Raw genomic sequence first — 20,113 nt, 5'->3', positions numbered from 1 at the left:
ATAAAGCTACAGTGGTGTTAACACTGCCAGGAGGAGGAAATCCCCATAAGCCTTTTAGCAGAAAGCTCTCAGACACATAAACCACAACCTCCAGTGTGCAGAAACACAGAAAAGAAACTAAATACGATCACACAGAGTACCAGAAAGATAACTGCTGTTTTTGTGATTTTAGTGCCCATCAGGTCGTTGTAAAAATAAGCCTCTTTAAGACCCAGCAATGAAACTAATGTTTCACTAATGGTACACTTAGTCATCAAGTTAGTCTTTCCACCAGCAATTAGGCAGTTGCCATGGTAATAAAGCTGATCCTGCCTGACTTATTTTTCCTACAAGTGGTGGTCATCATATGAAGTGTTACCTCTTGGATGGTATTTTGCCTTGGTAAGTATCTAACCCTGAAATTAAAAGATCAGCTTGTTAACTGCTTAGGCCTAAGCAACAGCTTTTTCTTCTTCCTACCAAGGATACTGAAAACAAAAGTCATGGCTACATTTACTTAGCAGTCAATTTTTAAAGAGTGTTTTAATTTTTTGTCAGTTTATCTGAAATCTGAATTGCAGTAAACTTTTGCTACTATTTGAAAGCCAAAAGTGTACTATTTGAAAGCCAAAGGACACGTTAATAGGAGGAAAAAATGCAAGAAAAAGAAATCAGATTAAAAAGAGGAGACAGAAAGATGATGCAAAAACTGCAAACATTACACGAGTCTGTGAGAAAGCCAAACACAGCACTACCCCCAAACACACAACTTTCCCCAGACAAAATTTCTGACGAGATGACCTTTAAAGGCCCCTTCCAATTCAAACGATTCTATGATTCTGTTTTGATGCAATAGACAAATTTCTCCAGGTCCTTCTCAAACTCTGGCTTGGCACAAACAGCCAAGTTGTCAACAGAGATGTGGAATACCTGTCCCAGCACCAACCCTGATGCCCTGTAATCTTCACTCTAATCTTCACTGGCATCAAAGCTGTTGGTTACCTCTCTCCAAGCCAACTTTTATCCCATCTAACCATTGCACGTATATCTCCTGTGTCCTCAGCTCCCAAATGGCAGTACTGTGGGCAACAGCGTCAAAAGCCTTTCTAAACTGAATGAATTCCATCCACCACTCTCCCATCATCTTTGTAGCCACTCACTTCACTGTGCAAGGAATCCATCAAGAGTGCTGCTTCGCTGCTTCCAAAATATTCTGTTAACAAATTACGCAGCCCTAAATCTGCAATTCTTCCATCAAATAAATGGACAGCCAAAAAGCTGCTTGCCATTGTGCATTTGCGGGCACATTTTTCCCATTAGGATCTATAGACAGTTTGGAACTCTGCTTTTAAACATGAAGTCTGAGATACCCTTCTAAAAATTAGCTGGTAGTCAAACCTTCCCACCAGGGGCAGAAAAAGGACATTTCCTCTACTGTTTTCCTCTCAAAAGTTTAACAAGTTTTAAGCACGTGAACACAGTCTCCTTGGAGGCCATCGGTAATTACCTAACACTTGCAGACATCAATTGGCTTTCCAACTACCAACTCAAGGAGATTAGCAGTTCTGCAAGTATTGGCACGTGCCAAAACAGAAGCTTTGTGAAGTGCTGCAGGACTAAGATATGCCCTACGCAGAGTTCTTATCCCTTATATTGGGATAAGAAAGGAAAGAGTTGATTTTACAGCAAATGCCCAATGTCCAGCAAGTGACCAGTGATTTCCCTTGGTGATTAGTTATTTGTGCAGCACTGGATGCCATTCTGTGGCCAGTCCTGTTAATGACTTGCTATGCAGTCCCAAAAGGACAAAACAGAAAGTGACTGGAAGCCAAAAAAGCGATTTGGAGTGCACTTGAATGCTACACTGCAGAATCCCATGGCAAAGATATTTCCAGACAAATATAACCCAAAGGCATGATTGCCCCCGGCCAGACACAACGCTTGCACACAAGTGCTGGCAAGAACATTTCTCTGTCATGGGTCTGCATGGTTAATAAAGCAAGATCAGTGAAGAACACTTTCCAATGCCAATTCATTGTTGCTTTGGACAAAAAAAGAAAAAGGGAAGATAAGCTGAAACAAATTTCTGGAACCACAATGCTTGCAGAATAATGAATTGAAGGAAATCCAGGCTGTTAACTTACAGCCCATTTTTCAATATCTATTGTCTTAGGTTGCAAGTTAATAAGACTGTTTGGTACCGTGCAAGTAACTCCAAAGTTACATCATTTGGTCAAATGAGAACAAAATATTAACCCAAGTTAATTCATCCAAGTAGTGATGTCAGAACACAGTGCTTCATCCAAGAGCAGGTGATCAAATAAATCTGTTACATCTGAAGATTTCCATAAGGCAATATTTTTTTTTTCTTACAGCAGGAGGAAAGAAAAAGATACAGGAGCTAACCTTCAGCCTGTACTTTCCTGTCAAGAAATGTTTAGGTTACTCACTCATTTAAATAAGTACTAACAATAATAATCTTTCACAGGGGATTGGACACCTATTAACATTTGATTATTAGAAGGGCAAAAAACAGCCTCCAGATGCATTTCTGCCCACGTAGAAAGCAACGTGGAGCAGCTACTCCCACAAAGGTCAGTTCCAGTTTGCCTGGTCAAACCCCAGAGTGTTTTAAAGCAGACAGCTGGCACTACTGAAATCCTTCTCCTGAATATCAGTTAATTCCTTGGAGGACAGAGGACTGTCAGATGCTTTCAAAGGCATCTATCTGTAATTTGAGCAGGAAAATAAACTCTGGAATGGAGACTGCGGTGCGATAACAAGCTGGAGAGGTGGATAAACACTTTTTGTGAGAAACGTCAAACACGAGGATGAGCTCTGAAATCCCTGTGATTATCAAAAGGCTGCATGCTAACCACGGGATCCAGAACTGGCTTTGGGATGTGAGATGGACAGAGTTAGGTGTGCCTTGGGAAACTCACCTCTTGGAAAGAGTGGTAAGAAATGGACCTGGATTTTCTAATGTACAAAATTCAGCCATCCTAGTCAAGCTATTGGGGACAGATGTCACATGAGGCCACGCAGGCACAGGGCAGAGTGATGGACAAGGAACACAGAATCACCCACGGCCTTAAGAGAGAAATCAATAGGCAAAGGCTTCACCCCTTGCTATTTCCAATATTGCCAGCAAGCTACAGCAGTACAACCTGATAAACGGAGGAGTAAAGACAATTGCATTCTGCCAGGGTAAAGGCATTAGGACTGACTTCTCCGTGATTACTCCGAAGCTTTAAAACTAATATCAATATTTGCATGACTTATTCTAAATGGGTATCAGTTAACTTATAAATAACAGATAAGCAAATTGAGAAAGTCAGATAATAAACCACTTACTCTGCTGTCTGTACGACGCAGGGCATAGGACTTTTTCAAACTAATTACTTTATAGCAGCATGCAATTATTAGAGAAGCATTAAAACTTGATTTTGAAATGAATTATAGAATCCATCATAATCTTTTTCACCTTCTTTCAATAATTCAGAATTACCGGTGTTATAACACCAGGCTTGTTGCTATCCTTGCATAACCTCTGACCACACTTCTTACTTTTTCTAAGAGCCTACTGTTTCTCACAGCTCTATCATCCATCCTCTTTTATGATCTGGAACCCATTTGAGCTGTTATGCATTTTATGTAAGAACATTATCATCCCATTTAAAAAATGCTGGCTTCGCATTAACTGTCTTTTCCACTTCCACCTCTGAGCTGTTGCATAATTCATGAAAATCAGTGTTGCTGACCAAAAACAACTAAACTGGCCGAATATCAGAAATATTGGTGACCCTATTGGGTTCACTGCAACTTGGGATATTCTGTGATTATCACCATATAGCATTTGCGAAATAACCACCAAACACATCTTGCTTAGTTATTCTGGGCTGCTTTTCATCTTCTCAGGTGTAAGGGACAACCCAATGAAGCCACGCACGGCCTTCCAGCATACAGCTGTGTGCTGCAGATCTTGTTCTGGAGCTCATGCAGAGTCTCATTTTAAGCAACACTATCATGTCATCAGAATCATCTTAAATATAATAATTTCATCTACTTCAGTATTTGGAGAATGAACCCCAAATCTCAAGGTGCCTACTCTCCTGGGATACACAGCCATGAATATCCACATAGTATCACAATGCAATGTGTCAACTGCGTAAGGATGAATTGAATTACGTTAAACAAACTGTGACACCTTAACAAATCTCCAGATATGCTGAATGTTCTGTATTGAGTTGTAAGAAGCTTGATTTCCTACTCGCCACAAAGAACCATTTAATGCGCTGCTCAGCCCAGTTTGTCTGGAAGCTTTGAAGGCCTCTGTCCTCCAAATCCTGACAGCAGTGATGGTTAGAGAGCAGGAAGGAATTGGTTTTGCCCTGACACAAAATTGCCAACAGGAATTTTCCTTCTCCAGATAGCCAGAATGTCAAATGCAACCACCCTGATGGCTCTGAAGCACCAGTGCAACAATACAGAACCAGATGGTGGTCCCTTCTACCTGCAAGAAAGCATCCTAATATCTGGTTTGCCAGTAAAATACTTCTGGCTGACTGATCTGCACTTCAGATCAGATGCTACATGCATAGAAAGGTAAAACATGATTCCCATATAGGAAGAAACAGTAACTAATGGCAAATCAAAGACAGCATCTGCCATAAAAAAGTGATTTTAGAAGTTAAAAAAAAAAAAAAGCCATTATTTTTAAAGGCTAACACATGATCTTGTGTCAATTGAGATCATGACTGCATCTTTGAAGGTATTTACTCATATAATCACTGTTACGGGGGGGTAAGGGGGGGGAGGGGAAGCCTTATATGGCAGAACAGAGACAGGATCTTGATTTGTTTTCCTTTGAAATGTAATGACAGTATGTTACATAGCCTACCAGCAAATTAGATTTTACCTCTCCTAGAAAACTCCAGCATGAAAGAAAAAAGACAAGGCAAAGAAAGTCAAGCACTCCAAAATCCTTTTTCCCTCTCTGCACTCCCTGCAAAAGAAGTCAACCCCACATTTCAGCAAAGCCCTCAGCTGCCCCACAAATGGACGCTGGGACCAAACTCACTGCCTGTTGCCCGTCACCTCACCAGCAGTAAAATATTTACTGCTGAACTGCAGATCAAACCCTGAAGCTGCCCCAGCTGGAAGCATGTTTAATGGGAAAAGCCATTTTACTTTATGACAATCTCGCTGAGCTGTAACAGGCACGTGTGGAAACAGAAAAATCCCCACAAGTCTGAAGTGAGAATTCTCTGACTGATGGTAAACATATGCAGGGCAGCATCAGAGAAAATCAGTCTGTACGAACGGTGCTCCTAGCAGCAGATGCTGAACCCACAACCAGGTGCTGGGGCAGCACCCAGATATGCTGTGTGCAAGCACTGATTTCGTCTATCTGCAGCAATAGTGAGAGGAAATGGCAGCACGCCCCATGGAGACCACTGTCCTGAGTGTGGTCTGGGGTCAGCTACCTTCACTGGTTGGGCTATTGTGGTTATTTGAGCTGAAATAAAACAGTGTTTTTTCCTCCCCCTTTCTCCTGCTTTGCATCATGAGGAACGCTATACTTTTTTCTTCTCTTCAATCCTCCTCCCTTTCCCTTGTGGTGAATTGCCTCCAACAGACATTTTCCTTAGATTAAAACCATAATTGGTCAATATTAACTCTCCACTTCTTAAAAAAAGTGCCTGTCCCAGCCACTTCACGAGCATTAACAGCATCACATGGGATTACGGAGGCTAAAAAACAAACAAACAAAAAAAACCCAGCCATTACAAAACTATTTTTAAATCTCCTCTCCTGCCTTCCTTGCCTCCAGAAGATAACACAAAGACTGTTTTTCTTGTTGAAAGCTGACAGCTTGATACCACGGCACATCATTTCAGTTCTGCTTCAGCACCCACCCGCGTACCACGGTGCGGCAAAACCCATCCCTTACACTCAGCCACTTGCACACATAAACTTCCTTCAAGGCATCCTCGAGCATCCTGAGCCCAACTGAGTTTAAAGCAACAGACAGGCAAGATTTGGTGCCATTTCCAAATCCAAAACATAGCTCAGCCTTTCCCACTAGGTGACTTTAACACCACCTTCTGAGTCAAGGGCTAAGCTATATTTTTGTCTCACCTTTAAAAAACACATTGAGAGGCAAACCCTCTAGGGAAGTTCTTTGATTTGCTGCAAACAAGGATGAATTCATTCTTCACTTTAAGGATAACTGAGGAGTCCTACAAGCCCATGAAGAATTCCGAACTAAATGGGCTCAAAGTTGACTTTCATTTTCTGCCATCTCAATGATTCCTCTTTCGCTCACATTGATTAATTATGGAAAAGAACAGTTTTAACCCTCAGTGTGGCATCAGAGTGGCTGAAGATCTCAGCTGTTAGATGGAGGTCTGCACTGAAAGAGCCCCCCATCACTTCCAGGTGCTCTTTTCAAAGCCAGTCTTGCTCTCCAGATGTGGAAGTCCAGCTGATTACATCTTCCAGTTAAAATCACCACTTTGCTCTAATGCAGATCAGTCATTCAATCTTCCCTCTCTTAGCAGACCTGTGGATTTTAGGCAGTGTTAGGCGATAAAAGAAGCAGTGTATCTTAAGAGAGAAAGGAAGTGCTTGACAGCTCTGCAAAACAGACTGGAATTGTGGCTGGCATGCGAGCTGCCTTGCCTGAGTTATGCTAACAGGCAAGAGAGGCCTGAAAAGCACCAGTGAATACTTCAGAAGAGGAAAAAAGATTCAGAGCTTTCCACAGATAGGAGCTGGAAAGCAATCTCTGTCTAATTATGCATTAATTCCCTCATTCTGTTTTTAATTCTTTCCTGGGCAATATGTCACGTGCAATACGAGCACATAATAGATGTGGTCACTTTGGGGCACAGTTGGGGAAGGTAAGCTGACTTTTAAGTCACATCATTTCATCTTCTGCTCTTGGGAGATGCTGGTTGGATGTTTCAAGAATTTCTGCTCCATCCAGCAGACCATTGCCTGGACGTATGGTTTCTGTCACACTACTCACTGCACAGTTCATGGATCGCAGGACTGAGCTGGTGTCAGCCTGGACAGCTGACAACCAACAACATGCCTTGTTGGTGCCTCTGAGGTCAGAGGGAATGTGGTCCTGACACAACAGTTCAACTCCTTCCTGCAAGCGATGCTCTTTGGATTGTCCTGGAAAACCAGCACACCCTAGAAGTGGCTGATGGCCACATCTCAGAGAGCAGCATCACTGGAAGATGACACACTTGGTCTTCAAAGTCCTACTCTGCACACCTGTGTCAGGCAGGATGGGCCATCATTTTGTCCTTGGGCACCATCTTGGGATGAAAAGGATGCTGGTCTAGATGGGGTCTCAGTTTGAACCAGTACTTCTGTCTTTCCATATAAATTTGCATTAAGAATAAATGTACTTATTTATCTTCTGGAAATATTTTCCCTTTTCCTCTTTCTCAGCTATCCCCACTGTTCACTTTGCCTATGTTCCAGTCCTCCAGAAAAACTGCCTTCTTTAGGCCAAGGCCTGTTTCACATATTCAGTCACTTGAAACTATCCTAATGTATACATACTCCACTAATTCACTTTCCAACTCTCTTTTTCAAAAGCCTGTCCTCCCTTTGCCTCACTCTTTTAATTTCTCTCCCACTTCTGTCCAGTATAATTTCACCCTACGATGCACCGTGTGAAACGTTTTGCATGAAACCACAGGCAATCCATCAAAGACAATCATTTAATAAACTTTCACACAGTTTTGTCTTTGCTTTCCTCTTGGTGATAAATGACTCACAAATGAAATGCAAAACTTTCTCTGCCACCGATTTCAGTATTAAACGGTTACATCTGTGTTTCTACACAGATAACTTTACCAGCACGACTCCCCATGTCGATAAGCCACGAGGGCATAAAGTCACATTTCCGACATACTTCATCAGATTAAAACTTCCCACTTAAACTTTTTCGACTTAAGTGAGATTATAAGAGAGACTCAGCATCAAGCCAAAGCACTACAACAAAACGTTAAAAGCTGAAGGCTGGGATTTTTTCAGCAGGATTAGACATTAACATAAAGTTTAAGCAAGATTCAAGGTTGTGTGAGTGTAAGCATGTAATGCCCTTTAATTTTCCGCATCTAAAGTTAGATCCTTCCTCCAAGGCTACATACAATATTCATCATTTGTTGCCTGATCCGTTCCAGGATCTTGGATGAATCAGAGTTTACACGGTGGACCAGAACACAAGGCGTTTTTTTTTATGGCACATCTAGAAAGTTTTTGCCAAAAAAATAATTATGTTTACTTCTCCAAAGGTATCCTGGCCTTTCTGAAGATGCTTGTAACCCTCCTTAAAACTTTTATGATTTAGCAGGAAATGACTACACCTGCTCCCTTTTCCCATCGTATTTCCTGAACAATTTTATTGTATAAATGCTTTTTTTTTTTTCCTTAACTGAAATATTCTGATCTTGCTTAAACACCGTTCTTCATCACAGGCATACAGACATACAGAAAATCACTGTAACCTTAACACTATGAATGTTGCAGTGAGATGTATGGTGAATTTAGCATAGCTACAACTTTCACAGCAAAATAATGCTCCTTCTTGCAAGGGCAAGTAAATTCAATGATACACAGTAAGCACTAAGTTGGGTGAAGATCGAAGATGAAATGTTCAGCATTTTCAGCCATAAGTTGTTACTAAATCTACAGAATTTTTTCAGATGATATAATTTAACTCTTTACCATTGCCTGCACATTAGCTGTGCTTTGAGCTAGCTTAATCTAGCATGGATTCAGCTCCATAATGAGCTACTGAAAATTTGTGTTTCAAAGGGAATCAGTGCTATGATTTGGTGTTTAGCATACATGCAAGGATCAAAAAACAGCCTGGATTTTTCATCCTCTACTTGAAGCAGGTGCTGCTATGGAACTAGGCCATCTTTTGATCACTTCAAGGATCATCCATTAACTTTACAAGCGACAGAGCGGGATAAAGAGACCAGCTCATCCTAAACACTGTGAAAAAGAGGATGTTCGGCTGCTCCTAGCTCCAGGCTATCATTGTTTTATGTAAATCAAATAGTTATTTCAACTTTTGGAAATCCATGAGAGCTATGTACCGCTCCTTGGAGCAGGTGAGAACACAGTTTTCCAGCACAGTATCCACTGGAAAGACAGATTGGGATTTCTTAAGCAGGAAATGTACATTTTATGGTTTTCCCACAGCATTCGGAAGAAAGGACTGGACCATATATTCTCTGAAGATAAAAGGGTGAAACTAAGCAAATAATAGCGGATCCATTTCATCAATACGTTCTTTCAGCCACAGCAGATGACAAACAGTGGCCAAAGGGGCAGTATTTTGTAGTGACCAAATGGAGCCCTGGTGACACCTGTGCATGTACTGTGGCTACTGTTAGTAAGATGAATGAGAAGATAGGAAGGATCCCATCTCACCCTGACAAGCTGCATTTCTGTTGTGTTTTGTCTGCAGGCAAAAGCATTCTATTGAAGGGAATGACTGTTACACTACTGTGACTAATGAAAAGATTATGAAGGACAACTTTTTCAGAGTGCTAAGAGCAAAGATAATGCTTTCCAGCCTCACTCACTTCTCTGTGAATAGGTTTCATTTAAATATTTCCTTTGCTTTTGTTTCTTGGTGAACATTTTCATTAACTTATTAATAAAGGAAAGGAAAAAAGAACAAATATGGTAAACAACTGACAACATTTTCCTCGTTCTCTCTTAATGTATTTTTTTCCTTAAACATTTAGAAGGGAAGCATCCTTACAGACGAGCACCTCATTTAAATTAAAAAAAGAATTTATGTTGAGCTTGAGGTAGCTATTGATGCATAGAGAACAACTGGACAATGCAATGCAATGGAAAATTACTGTTCCATGCTGCAACCGTTCTGTATGACAAATATTTTCCAAAACTCAAATAGCAAGATTTAAAGAAAACATTTTTGCTTGCTTTTAGCCCTTCTGAAATGTATTTGCTCTCTTTTCACTTTCTTTTTAGCCTTTCAGCATTAATACGCTCTCGACACACTGCTGTGAGCAAGAAGATACAGTAAGAGAAAAACCATCAGTTGTTCCCTTACACTATTAGCTCTAAAATTAAAGCTGGGCAGGCTCAGTGCAACATGCATCCAAATAAATCTCAATGATCTAGAAAAGCTCTATTAAAGCTCAAAGCTTAAGAGCTTACTGTGTGCACAGCATCCTCTTCCAAAGAGAGCCAGAAGCAAACTAACAACCAAAACTGATCTCACATTCATTTTCTTTGTTTCATTCACCAGCACACAAGAAAGGCCACTGCTCATTAACATTTGAATTCATGATTTTTTAAAAGCTTCCAACACAGCAACAGGTTTCTGTTTCCTCTCCTGAGCATGCCTGTGAATAACCACAAACTGAGACAACTGAGACACCTGGAAAAAGCTGGGCTTTGGTGGCTGCTCCTGAGCTGCAGAACATCTTCATGGAGCTCCTGGTCCTCTCTGAGGTAACACCTTGTCCTCATTAGGGGCCAGGCTGCATCACCAATAGCTTTAGTTTTACTACTCTGTTATTGTTACCAATCTTTTACTACTTTTAAATTATCCTCAAAGCTTTCCCCGCAGATGATGGGACAGAGGTCACCCCCCCTGGCCCCTGTGGGACTGCCCAATTTTGTGGCACCCAGCTAAACTAGAGCACAGGTTTATTCTGTACTTTATTTTTACTACCTCCCTTTTTAAAAAAAGAGAAATCAAGTATAGCCTACCCATGGTGAGAGGTGGGGAAAAGGAGCCCAAATTGGATGAAATTTGTGCAAGTTCCCACCTTCCAGCAGAAGAATGTACCTCTCGGGTACATTACCTCTCATCACTTTTGCTTGGGAGGGGAATGATTCATCAGAGAACGTTCTGATCAGGGACAAATCTGCTGTGGTAATGACTTAATAACGATGGAATTACTTACAACGTCACTCTGACTCAGGCAACTTTTTTCTCTAGGATTCAGTGATGTGATGCTCCTATTTGCTGTTGCTTTGCTGATATGCAATGTAGGCCGTTCTTCACTGCTATGACAGATCTGAATGACTGGGGTATCAGCCACTGCTTTGGTAAGGAGGATTTGTCATACTTTACGATGGCAGCACTAACAGAATGATGTTTGTGAGACTGGGGTCAAAATTAAGGAATGAAAGTTTATGCTTTTCTTGCTACTCACTTAAACCACAGAAATCTACAGCTTTTGCTTCACTAGAAACTTGCATTTTGCCTGTAGAAATGCAACAGTACACTTAAAATGGAGTTGGTTCTACAACCAGATGCTTCCGCAGGGAGGTTTTTACTTGATGGGCATTTTCTGCAATAAGAGAAGCTTTGAATGACTCATAGCAAAGCTTCATTTACATGATGGCTGCGGGACTCTTTGCAAATGAATAACTCACAATGGGAATGAAACTAAAGAGCAATGTAACCCCTCTTGATGATCACCCAACTTTGGCTGGAGGACACCGCTCACAGATGGTTAAACAGCAAACAAAAAGAAATTGAAAGAACACAAATCAAACACTGCATTCACAAAAAAGTCAAAGATGAGGACAACAGTTTCACTGTATTTCTTATAAAGAAAACAAGCGCCATACCTTTTCAAAAATTCCATATACTCAGTATGCTTGATGAGGCCTGTCCTCATCATTATTGTTTGAAAACATTGCCGATCAATAGCCCAAAGTTTCACATTTACGAGAGCTGGAAAAAAAAAAAGAAAAAAAAAAAAAGAAAAAAAAAAAACAAGACAAGGGGAAAAATGTAATTAGCAAAATTTCAGAATTTGAAAATTGGTTGTGAAATGCAGAGGAAACTAATTACGTCATGAGGAAACATGAAAATGGGTACACACTTCAAAATAGTAATGTTAAACTCATCTGCCAGACAATGGACTAAGCATGCATTGAAGTGATTCAAAATATGCATCTAGCTAAATTTTATCTCTACTGTACGTGGGCTATGGGAAAACTGCCTAAAACCAACCTTGCCACTAAGATGGGGAGAAGTCAGGCTGAAAGCAGGCAATGGATTAGGGGCTGGGTTTAGCAGCTGGGATGCATCATTCTTGATGCGTGGCCAATGGCAATGAGTGATTTGGGGACGTTTTCAGCACATTATCATGTCTCAGAGGCAGAACAAATCATTAAGGCTTCATTCTACTTTCAATGTACGTGACAAGAAGTTTGGATATAAAGAAGTTTTTTACAGTAAAGGTGGTGGGGCACAGTTACAAGTTGCCCAGAGAGGTGGAGGATGCCCCATCCTTGGAGACATTCAGGGTCAGGCTGGATGGGGCTCTGAGCATCTGATAGAGCTGGGGATGTCCCTGTTCACTGCAGGGAGTTGGACCAGATGGCCTTTAAAGGACCCTTCCAACTCAAACAAATTCTATAGAATTCTGTGATTCTATGACAAACTTCTCATTGACCTTGAGAGGTGTCCAGAGGTGTTATTACAGTTTTTGGAGCTTTCAAAATTTTTTTTTTTTTTTCAATTTTCATGGCCATATTTCTGATAAGTTTCAAGAACTCATTACTACACACCATATACTACACCATATATTTCTGAAGTAAGAATCCCACTGGAAAACCAAATAAAAAAGATTAACATTGCATTATGCTAAAAGAAAACAGTATCATGTGAACATGATGCACAGAAACCAAAATGGTCCAGATTTTCATCTTAGAAGCAGCTTAGACATTTGTATTAACTATAAACGCTTTCATACACAGTCCTACTAATAAAGAGTTTCTCCTCAGAGGAACAGTGCAAGTAAACAAAACTACTCTCAAGACCTCTGCAGTTGTATTTTTTTTTTCAGAGAGTAATTGCAATAAATTCCATCTTCATATTTCATTTCGCTACAGGGAAAAATAGTGAGAAAATGGTTTCAATAAAATATTCAGATATATTCTCATGAATAAAATCCAATAAATTATTTTCTTTTATTTTCTAGTCTTTCAGTTCACAAACAGTCTGGTTATTGAGGTTTTACCCATATCGACAGTCACAGGAAGTAAAATCTTACAAGTGCAAATCACAGATTTTCTTCTCAAATTGCACTGCAGAACAGAGTGAATTTGTCAGAAACTTCTTTTTGGAGCGTAATTTTCAAGACAGAAGTTCATTTTTGAGAAATGCTTTTTGTTTTAGAATGAAACAGATGGGAAAGTATGATTTATAGGTCTCAGTATGAGACCCTTCCGTAAAATATAGTCATTCACTTTCCACTCTGAAAAGCGGGAGAGAAGCAATACAAATGGGATCCCAATTTTTCTGTTTTTCTGCTCATCCATAAAGTCATTAACTTGCTTTCAAATAAAAGAGGAAGAAACAAATTGTATTTAACAGAGTGGTGGGGGACACTGGAAAGGAAAGTTTCCTGCTGTATTTGCTGATGAAGGTTGACATCAAGTCACTAGAAAGTGCACAGTCTCAGTAGATTTAGTGGGAGCAGGAAAACATAGGCTTGTAAAGGAGCTCTTTCCAACAGATGTGAAGAAATGCAGGTAATTTTCAGCTAGCCTGACCACTTCAGGCTGTTTTTTATGCAGTACAATGAAGGACTGGTAGGTAATAAGGCAACTTAGTTAGTCATGAATGGCAAAACCATGAATAACTTTATACTAAAAAAAGAATTTTTAAAAAGATTAGCAAATGTGAAAACAATAAATGAAATACAGATTACATTTTGGAATAAAAGATCCAACGGCTCTGCCATGAACACGTATTTTCCAACACATCTTAGCAGTTCATCAGTTCATCAAGTACAGACATTCTGTGGGGAGAAATTAGAGGTTCCACCTGTACTGTTTTCATACAATCTTTGCAGCAAAGGCTTAGCTGTTCGGCTGACACCACAAGTTGAGTGAGCTCCAAAGACAGCAATTATCTGAGTTTACTGTTCTTTCTACTGCCTCTTGTAATTCTGAAAGACAGGGCATCCTTCCCATAAATAATCCTGCCTGACGCAGTTTCATGATGTATTTTAACAGATTCATCACCGCATGCCAACAGCTGAAGAGCAGGAGTTTCCTCCCGGAATCAGCTCCAGCCAGCTGGCCCTCCATGGCTGTGCCTCGTTGGGGCCAAACTCCTGCTGGGCTCCATTCACAGCTCCAGCACCACCCGAGGAACCTCACTGCCATGCTGGAGATCTGCCACTTACACTCACGGGAAGTGCAGTATCACTGCCCTAAATCTGACTGATAGCCAGCAGCTAACTCATCTCTCTATTTCACACATGTAGTCGACGGCAATCTTAGGCGGTGTATTTTCCTTTGCACAACGGGGTCAGCTGTAGCTGCAGAGATACCACCTATCTCTGCAATCCACGCAGGCACCGAGGAGCCAGATAAGCAGCCAACACTCCCTCATTCCCCTCTGATACAGACGCTACATAAGCACTACATCGTTTCTGATATCAATCCCCCGAGACCAGAAAGCCACCGCTGCGCAGCACGTGCCATGCGCGCTCATATTCGGCCTCTTAATACAGCCAGGTTAACAGCAAAGGTAATTTAGTACCTCTCGAGCAAAACAAGGATCCATTTATGTCTGCTGGAAATTGTTCTGTACGACAAACGGCTGCAGCCTTGGCAGTCCGCACGGGAGCACAGAAGGAGAGGCTTTTAATGAGGCTACAAAAAGCCACAGCTCCCTGAAGTTACCCTCTGGCACCCCCAAGTTATATATGTGTATACATGCAAGTAGATACATGCAACTACAGCACTACTGGTGTAGCTACGCATGTTTACACACAACCACTAACACATACAGATGCACAGCAGCTCGCCAACCAGGGGCATGCAGCTCAGCTGAAGGCACATGCAGACACTGCCCTTCTGTACTGCTCATTATACTCTCTGCTGATACTCTTATTGTAATAATTGTATACAGATATTGTAATAATAGCTAATGACAGCAGAGATTTAGATGCCAATAAGACCCTTGTAATCAGGTGTGGGCATCATCTCATTAGGCTTCAAATCCTCCATAAGTGTGTTGGAGGGTGAGTGCAGAGCAGCACGAGCTCTGTGAGATTGGAAGATGTTAGCAGCTTCAAAGCGATACATTTATGAGTGCCCCGGAGATGAAAGCTATGCATGTGGGAAGAACACCATGAAGTCAATCCCGAAGCGAGCAACTGAGTCATAGAAGATACAGAGAGAAGTGATTTTCTCATCCATCCCTCTGCATAAAGCACGTGTTCGAAAACTTTCGGCAAGCGTGATCTCAGGAGGAAAGCTTATCCTCTGACTGTAAGAACTAAAATCCTAAGGGAAAGTGGTAAATAACACACTGAAAACAGGTGTGTGTCCATGTACCTGTAATGTGGGTTTCATAAGATTTCTCAATAAATTAAAGTTGATGAGCTCCTTTGCACTTTCTCATACTTCAGACGTTATAGCTGGGGTTTAGTTTTGTTTCTATAATTCCGCATACTGCATTTGCTGATCATCCCAGAAGCCACTAAATTTTGTCTGGCAATGACAAACGAAAAAGTAGTATGGGTGGTGCTCAAAACCCAGGGTGTACTTTAAGATACATAGTGTGATAAATACGAAGGAGCAATAAGGATGCCTCGGGCAAGAAGACGAGTTCTTTGATTCCTAAATCCCACTTGTAAATGTGCAAAAACTCTTGTTTTCCATGATGCTGTTGATCAGAAATACCAACGTGGCACCACCAGCACATCTGCTGGAGCCGTAGTTCTTCAGACGAGAACAGGACAGGGGAAAAAAACTTGATCTCCAAGTTTGCATTTCCAATGTTCAGCATGGCAAGACTTACTGTTTTGATGGAGATGCTGCAGTGTGCTGAGAGCTGGGGCACGTCCTGCCAGAGGAAGAAGTTTTTCTTTTCCATTCTTTTATCCCTGTGGACCCAGCGGGTGAAACTCAAGAGCTTGAGGCTCAGAGAGGAGCCGCTCCTTTTCTCTCTGCATTATATGCAAAGGAAGGGAAATGGGGAGGGGGAACTGGAAAGTTTAATTGAAAACAATATCGACATCTCAGCTGAGCCATGTGCCGACTGTGCTGCAGGACCTGGAGTCCCTCATTGCCCAGCCCTGCAGGCAGAATTCATTGCCTCACTTCTGCTTTTAGGCTGTTTTATTCAAATCACTGTTTCTCTGCTCAGAAAAGCCTCAGGCAAAGAACTGTGTCCTCAGGGTCCTTCTGGCAGTGGGGGTAAGTAAAGTACCCATCCTAACTTGTGTTCGCTGTTATGGGATTGCTGAGAAAATTAAGCTGCAGCAGAAACGGAGTCATTTCCAGTACTTGTGTCTCATAGTGTGTATCTTATAAAATAATGATGAAAAGCATGTGTACATTTAACTAAACAGAAGGAGCATATTGCATTATTCTACCCCTCCAGACACACCATGAATGATGCAGGAAGACCCAGCAGGCTCCGCTTCAGGATGCGGCACAGAGGGGATTTATTTAACAGCTGGAGCAACAACAGATTTCTCCACTCTCAGACATTTGTGCTTCCAGTTTCTGACAACGGTGACACCAGTACAAGGAGGGGCTCAACCCAATACTCTCTGCTTTCCTCAACAGATTCCCTCTCACTGAACCCCACAATGCTACTTTGCCACTTCATGCTGCATGAACAGAGGAGTAGTTTTATACTGGGACAACGAAAGATGCAACGTTCAAGCAGAAATAGGGAAAAAACACATTAACTTCTCCTCTTCCAGCATGATTTATATCCACGTGCTCCTAAAACTGGATTTCAATAATAAAAAATGAAAACACATCCCCAGAAGCAGCAGACAATACTTTTGCATCCTGTGGCCAGAGTTGGCACGCAGCTGCATCCTTCTCAGGGTACAAGCACAGCTTTGTAGCAAACACAGCACAATTCAGCAGTGCGCTATGCGTGCAGTGAGGTTTGTCTCTGCTCCATCCATGTCTTCTGGGCTGCCCATTTGGGAATGGCCTTTAAAGTACAGTGCCCATAAATGCGTGCTTTTACGAGTGCTCGAATTACCAGTGTATTAGTGTGAGCTGGCAAATGTACAGCCAGATTGCACCCTTACTTTGACCTTCCTTGGTTGTTTTTTTTTCCTGCCATCTCCCTCTCTGAGCTTGACTATTCCAGTGTCAAAAATGCACATACTGGATGTAACACAAAACCACAGTGTGCTGAAGTTCCCAGGTTGCAGGTCTCATCTGGAGCACTAGGGTAAATGCTGTTGAAGGTGCTTCAGTACAGGCCTCCAATAAAATCAATTTCTTATCCGGGTTTGCACGATGTTTGACTAAAACAGCACCTCCCATTGCCATGGGCCCTGTGGTGTAGGATGCACTGACATGGAAGCAGAAGCACCCAGCGATGGCTGTGGGATGCTCTGTTCCTAAGGTCCCCTTGCATGGCCCAGGCATTAACCTGGAGGCAGCCCTGCCTCGTGTGCCCAATGCACACTGAGCAACAGGCATTCTGATTTCAGAGCTGCACAGGGCTCCTCCTTCCTGGTACCAACCTGCCTTAGGAGGTTTTTGCTCTTGAAATTCCTTTAGCTCCATCTGAAATGAGGGTCGATTGCAGGGTCACAGCAGCTGAGGCACAAGGAAAGCCATCACTGACTACCAAGTGTGACAAAGCAGAGAGAGGCAGATATTCAACACTGTTTTCTCAGCTATGCTGGCTGGGATACAAAAAACCCAAGGTTTTTGCCATTCCTCTCCTCGGCACAAGATCCCTTCTCAGCACATTATACATATATACATTCAGAGGTAGACAAATGGGTAAGCATCAGAATGGTACTGCTTTTTAAAGAGCTGTATTTGGCTACTGGACAAGCACTGCTGTCAGTAAATGATGATGATGTATTAGTGAGGAAGAAACAAGCAGGAAGGAAATGACTTAATAAAAGTGTTCCAGAGTTTTTTCTCTTGCTACAATAAACTATGAAGACGCAGGATATCCCAGGGATCTGTGTATATTTTGCATAGGAATAAGCTCTGGATGTTCTGCATAGAAATGCCTGGATAAGATCAAATATGACTACGACAATAAACCAATGGAAATGGTTACTAATAAAACCTAACAGATATAAAAAACAAAGCAAACAACGCCAGAACTGACCCCCTCCTGGGGCTCCTCTGAGTTTAAAGGAGAGGGCTCAGCAAGCTCTACAGAAAATGCAGCACATAAAAGGCTTTTTTCAATGCAACAGAAGGAATACACAGAGTACGTGAAGTCTCCTAGCAGGCTGCCAGAAAATCCTCCTGAATTATATTATATGATGCACAGTGCAGCTCTCTGACAGACTGTCCCCCTCTACTAACTGTGCCTGTTTCTAGCTGCCTGCATCTTGCTTGCTCTTGTTTCCTCCAGAATGAAGTCATCCCTCATGTTTACCCTACAGTAACATCAACTATGAAGACACCTGGGGGAAAGCAAAGTTGTCCCAAATCAAACACTGCAGGGAAGCTGTAATTTCCATCAAGTCATTTCTACAACTTCTGCTCACCCTTAATTAGAAGCTAACACAAAGAGTAACACAGTTGATATTTAATTATGCGCAACTAAGAGAATTCACTACAGCTTTTATTGTGATTCTGTACTTGGTGCTGGGGAACGTGGACCACTCCTCCTCCTGGGCACTGCTGTGACTTAAAACAGAAATAAAAAGGGATCTGTTCACCTGATTGCCTGTTTTACTATGGTTCTCTCTCAAGAGCAAGCTGCACGATCCAGCCTTCAGCCCTGCCACCTTCAACAGCTGCCTCCAAGGAAACGACCCCACATCTCCTACCAGATGATCTGACCTCATCCCATCCATGGTGGTTTGTTCAATAAGCCCCAGAGTGTTGGCCTGAGAGTACATATTGATATTCGATTGTACCCAATTCCAAAGCCCCTCCGGAAATCTCAGTCCTCCTTCTTAAACTTAACGAGACAAGCATTAATTAGGCTTTTCGAAAGGCTTTCATTGTATTGCTTTTTTTTTTCTTTGAATTTCAAAGCACATCCCCATAATTTGTATTACAAAAAATGGTAATTAGATGCCATTTGCTGTCTTTAAGCTAAACGCTATTTTACATAACCTTTACTGTGTCATTTTTTTCATCCCTTCTGTGTAAATATAGTTCCACTCTTTTTACAGTTCTACGATACAGACATTTCTCTAGGTTTTTAATTAAACTCACCTTCCTCAACAAAGAGCCCGCCAGCTTCTTCAGAAACTGTATTTATTGCAGCACTGAACATCCGTATAAAAGATGAAAGCTGAAGGCGATCCTTAAAGTAGTTCAGAAAGAACAATTTGAAAGGCACAAAATAAACTTGGAGTACTACTCTAAGTTTGATGGCAGCTGGTCTCTGTTGGGCGAGCTAATGAAAAACCAGCAAGGGTCAAAAGCTTAAATGTTAGTTGCTCAAACATCTAATTTAAGACAACAAATACTGATAACCACGTATTGCATTTGAGGTCCTGAAGAGGGGTTGAAACAAAACATCTCCAATTATTTTTGAAAAAGGAGAGAAATGGGGATGAGATCAGGTCGGGATGCATCAACTCACTGGCGTGCCAAGATCCACAAGGAGGAACCTGTGCCTAAGAGGAGCGAGCTCAGTAACATACTTGCATTTAGAAGAGATCTACAGATCAGTTCTTGCTCATTGCCTACAGGACTCTCAACCTCAGGGAAGCTTAATACACCCCATTAGAGGAGGCATTTTAACATTGCCCTAATTTGAAAGAGAAACTGATAAATGAAAAAGCAAGTGGGAAAAAAAATAGCAGTAAACTGATGGAGAGAATGCCCAATGTAGAAACTAACATTCTGCTAAATGGGTGGGGGCTGTATTTGGGAAAGGAGGAATTACTCTGCTGCTGGCAAACGTAGTGTGGAAGACATGCATGCAGCTTATGTTACTAGGGCAGAAAGGGCCCTAAAGAAAGGGAAAACCTCAGGCTTCACTATCTGTAGCTCTTGGTTAATTGTGAATATAGACAAGAGCCTTCTGAGGAGTTTATAATGACCGTGTAAGTATGCCCTGCAGGCTTCATTTGTTCCATTTCTTTAAAAGTCTGCAGGGCTGGACTAATGTGCCTTTGAT

At 41.6% G+C, this 20,113-nt stretch overlaps 1 protein-coding gene across 3 annotated transcripts in view; it reads right to left on the bottom strand.

Annotated features, from left to right (window-relative positions):
• PRKG1 (protein kinase cGMP-dependent 1) overlaps positions 1–20,113 on the bottom strand; it is a 395,197-nt gene that overhangs the window by 167,530 nt on the left and 207,554 nt on the right. For 2 of the 3 annotated variants that reach the window (XM_090144719.1, XM_031602529.2), the window contains exon 4: positions 11,632–11,737. The exons of the other annotated variant lie outside the window; for it this stretch is intronic. In XM_090144719.1, coding sequence (XP_090000845.1) covers positions 11,632–11,737 — 106 coding nt within the window. The remainder of the gene's footprint in view (positions 1–11,631; positions 11,738–20,113) is intronic. 3 annotated transcript variants of the gene reach the window in all.

Source organism: Phasianus colchicus, chromosome 8, assembly GCF_987193195.1.
Source record: "Phasianus colchicus chromosome 8, bPhaCol1.hap1.1, whole genome shotgun sequence".
NCBI lineage: Eukaryota > Metazoa > Chordata > Aves > Galliformes > Phasianidae > Phasianus > Phasianus colchicus.
The sequence above is the reverse complement of the archived record's forward strand: the minus strand, read 5'-3'. Positions and strand labels throughout refer to the sequence as shown.